Source organism: Terrapene carolina, unplaced genomic scaffold (genome assembly GCF_002925995.2).
Source record: "Terrapene carolina triunguis isolate 2854851 unplaced genomic scaffold, T_m_triunguis-2.0 Scaffold47089, whole genome shotgun sequence".
Classification (NCBI taxonomy): Eukaryota; Metazoa; Chordata; order Testudines; family Emydidae; genus Terrapene; species Terrapene triunguis.
Genome location: NW_020711440.1, coordinates 1 through 2,241, shown reverse-complemented (window position 1 = coordinate 2,241; position 2,241 = coordinate 1). Strand labels below are relative to the sequence as shown.

General features: G+C 56.0%; 1 protein-coding gene across 1 annotated transcript; it reads right to left on the bottom strand.

The window, feature by feature from the left end:
- Positions 1 to 234: 234 nt before the first annotated feature.
- Positions 235 to 2,208, bottom strand: LOC113405641 (bifunctional coenzyme A synthase-like). Its single transcript, XM_026646866.1, has 2 exons — positions 1,460 to 2,208; positions 235 to 473 (listed from the first exon to the last, which is right to left on the bottom strand). Exons 1-2 carry the CDS (start codon positions 2,196 to 2,198, stop codon positions 235 to 237), a joined length of 978 nt encoding a protein of 325 aa, XP_026502651.1. The 5' UTR covers positions 2,199 to 2,208.
- Positions 2,209 to 2,241: the final 33 nt, after the last annotated feature.

The window sequence follows — 2,241 nt, the reverse complement described above, 5'->3', positions numbered from 1 at the left end:
CATGAGGGGCATTGGCAGAGTTGAGGTTGGGGGGTGGGGAGGAAGCCCAGGCCTAGAACAGCAGGGGGAGTACAGGTCAGGACTGCTGCTCACGGGAAGAGTCAAACTGGGGCGCTTGTACAGCACCTGCTGTCCTAAGCCTGGCGTTGGCGAGAACTCCCAGGCCCTCACTTTCAATGCCACCAGATTTCGCCCCACAATTAAGGAATGAATAGCAGGAGGGGGTGTATTCCGCTAGGTCAGCTTTAAAGGCATTACATTTTCGAGTCTCTTCTTGTTCACGGCCACCCCTCCCTTGCGGGTCTCCTCACTGACTACTATACACTCCAGGTCAGGGTCCGTTATCGATGGGCCATAGGGGTCTACCAGAGGCACAATGTCATAACGCAAAGAGGGCTTCACGTCCACCAGGAACTCACAGAGCTTCTCCACTCGGTGCTCGTATGGTTGGATCAGCTCCTTCAGCATCTTATCTGGAAGGGACAAGGAACAGGGAGGAAGCCACAGTGTGCAGCGCCCCGCACCCAGAGCTAGCAGCAAATAGTGACAGTTACAGGAGGGGCCAACAGAGATGCTACAAAGGCTTTAGCAACCTCTGGAAGGACCTGAGCCCTCACTTCCCGAGTGCCCAAAGGGCACTGCGCTCCCCAGGTTTCCGTGTGTTGGAGAAAGGAGTCCCTCTGGCAAGACGACAATGCTGCAATTCCTTGGGTTTGCTATCAGTGGAGCATCATCTCTGCCCAAAGCAGCAGCGAGCACAGACAAGTGACTCAGCCTTGGGCTGCTTGGCAGGGAATATTTAACTCCAAGGGCAGCACATCTGTCATGAAAACACAGACAGCAAAACACGCTCAAGGGACACCAGCAAGATACCAATCACTAGGACAGCCCTCCCCGCCGGGACATGGAGACAGCTCATCTTTTCCCCGGAGATGCCACTGCACCTTGCCTCAGGCAGTGGGAGTAGTCTGGTGAGTCTCACTTATCAGCTCTGGCCAGTTTCCAGTTCTCAGGCGCAAACCCAAGGCTACTGCCGGGGAAGGGTTAGCGATACAAACCACCGAAAGAAGGTTTACAAAATCTCCTCCTAAAAGCCAACAAGCCTAACTGCTGGGCCTAAATGACTCTCCTGTCTCGTTAATAAATGCTGCTTCTCAATTAGCGCTGTGCCCACATGGTTCAAATGTGCTTTACATCTCCACTGATGTGAAACCTACTCTCCCCCTTCATCCCCTTCTCCGCAATGAACACACTCCACCTTTAAACATCCTAGATGTTTGGACAGCACACCCATTGCAGAGTCCATGAAGGCTGCTCCTAAGCTGGCCCAAGGGAAACACTAGAGAGCGATCAAAACGGCTCCCTTCACTGCCATCAGGAGCAAAAGGAGTGACGGCCCGAGGAGAACGAGCATAACTGGGGTTTTGCTTCCTGGTTTGGGACTAGGATTCTCACTCACTCTCCAGAAGATCCTTGTCAGAGACACCAACCAGAAGCCGGTTCTCAGCCAGCAGGCAGCAGGCACTCAGAAGGATCTTGTGAGCATTATGGAGTCTGTCGAAAGTGCCCCCTACAACGACATCGCTGTAACTCCGCAGAGCCCCGCCATCCAAGCCTGGCTCCCAGGGGGGCAGCTCGCTTTGGTCCATCATGGGCTCGTAGTCTGGGTACAGCAGCACAGAGATAAGATTGGGCCTGCAACTGTAACAGCTGGTGGCATAACGCTCCAGGCGCTGCTTGACGGGGTTGTACTGGCCCCCATCACTGGTCTGAAAGTCGGTCAGGATCACCTCGGGCGGGTGGGAGAGGTTCTGCACCGAGGACAGCGACTGCTGCGTCAGGCTCTGGTTGCGGATGTTTGTCAGCAGGACCCGCACGTCCAGGTGGCTGTGGGCGCCAGCGTCCGCATACAGCTTGTTGATGAGGCTGTAGACCTCAGGTGTGGCCGGCACGTAAGTGGACCCGGGCTGCGAAGAGCCAGTCAAGCTGAGGCCCGGCTGTAGGTGAATGTAGAGCGTATCCTCCACAATCCGGGAGGCCGAGGCCAGGATGGGCACAAAGCGCAGAGACAGGGCAGAGAGCGGGGCCGTGAGCACCAGCAGGCCTGAGCGGAAGACAGACATGGTACCTGGAACAGACACACAGGAGCAAGGGAGGGGGTTACGCCGGTGACAGCAAAGCGTGAGCTCTAGTAACATGGCCTCTGAGCTTTACTCGCCCCCAGCCTCACCACCCAGCCCC

What these genes read in the sequence shown, in the direction of transcription:
- LOC113405641 (XM_026646866.1), bottom strand. Translation starts at nt 2,198, where the DNA reads ATGTTACTAGAGCTCACGCTTTGCTGTCACCGGCGTAACCCCCTCCCT. An exon ending in TGACAAGGATCTTCTGGAGA is followed by an intron (nt 474 to 1,459) that starts GTGAGTGAGAAT and finishes TGTCCCTTCCAG; the next exon opens with ATAAGATGCTGAAGGAGCTG.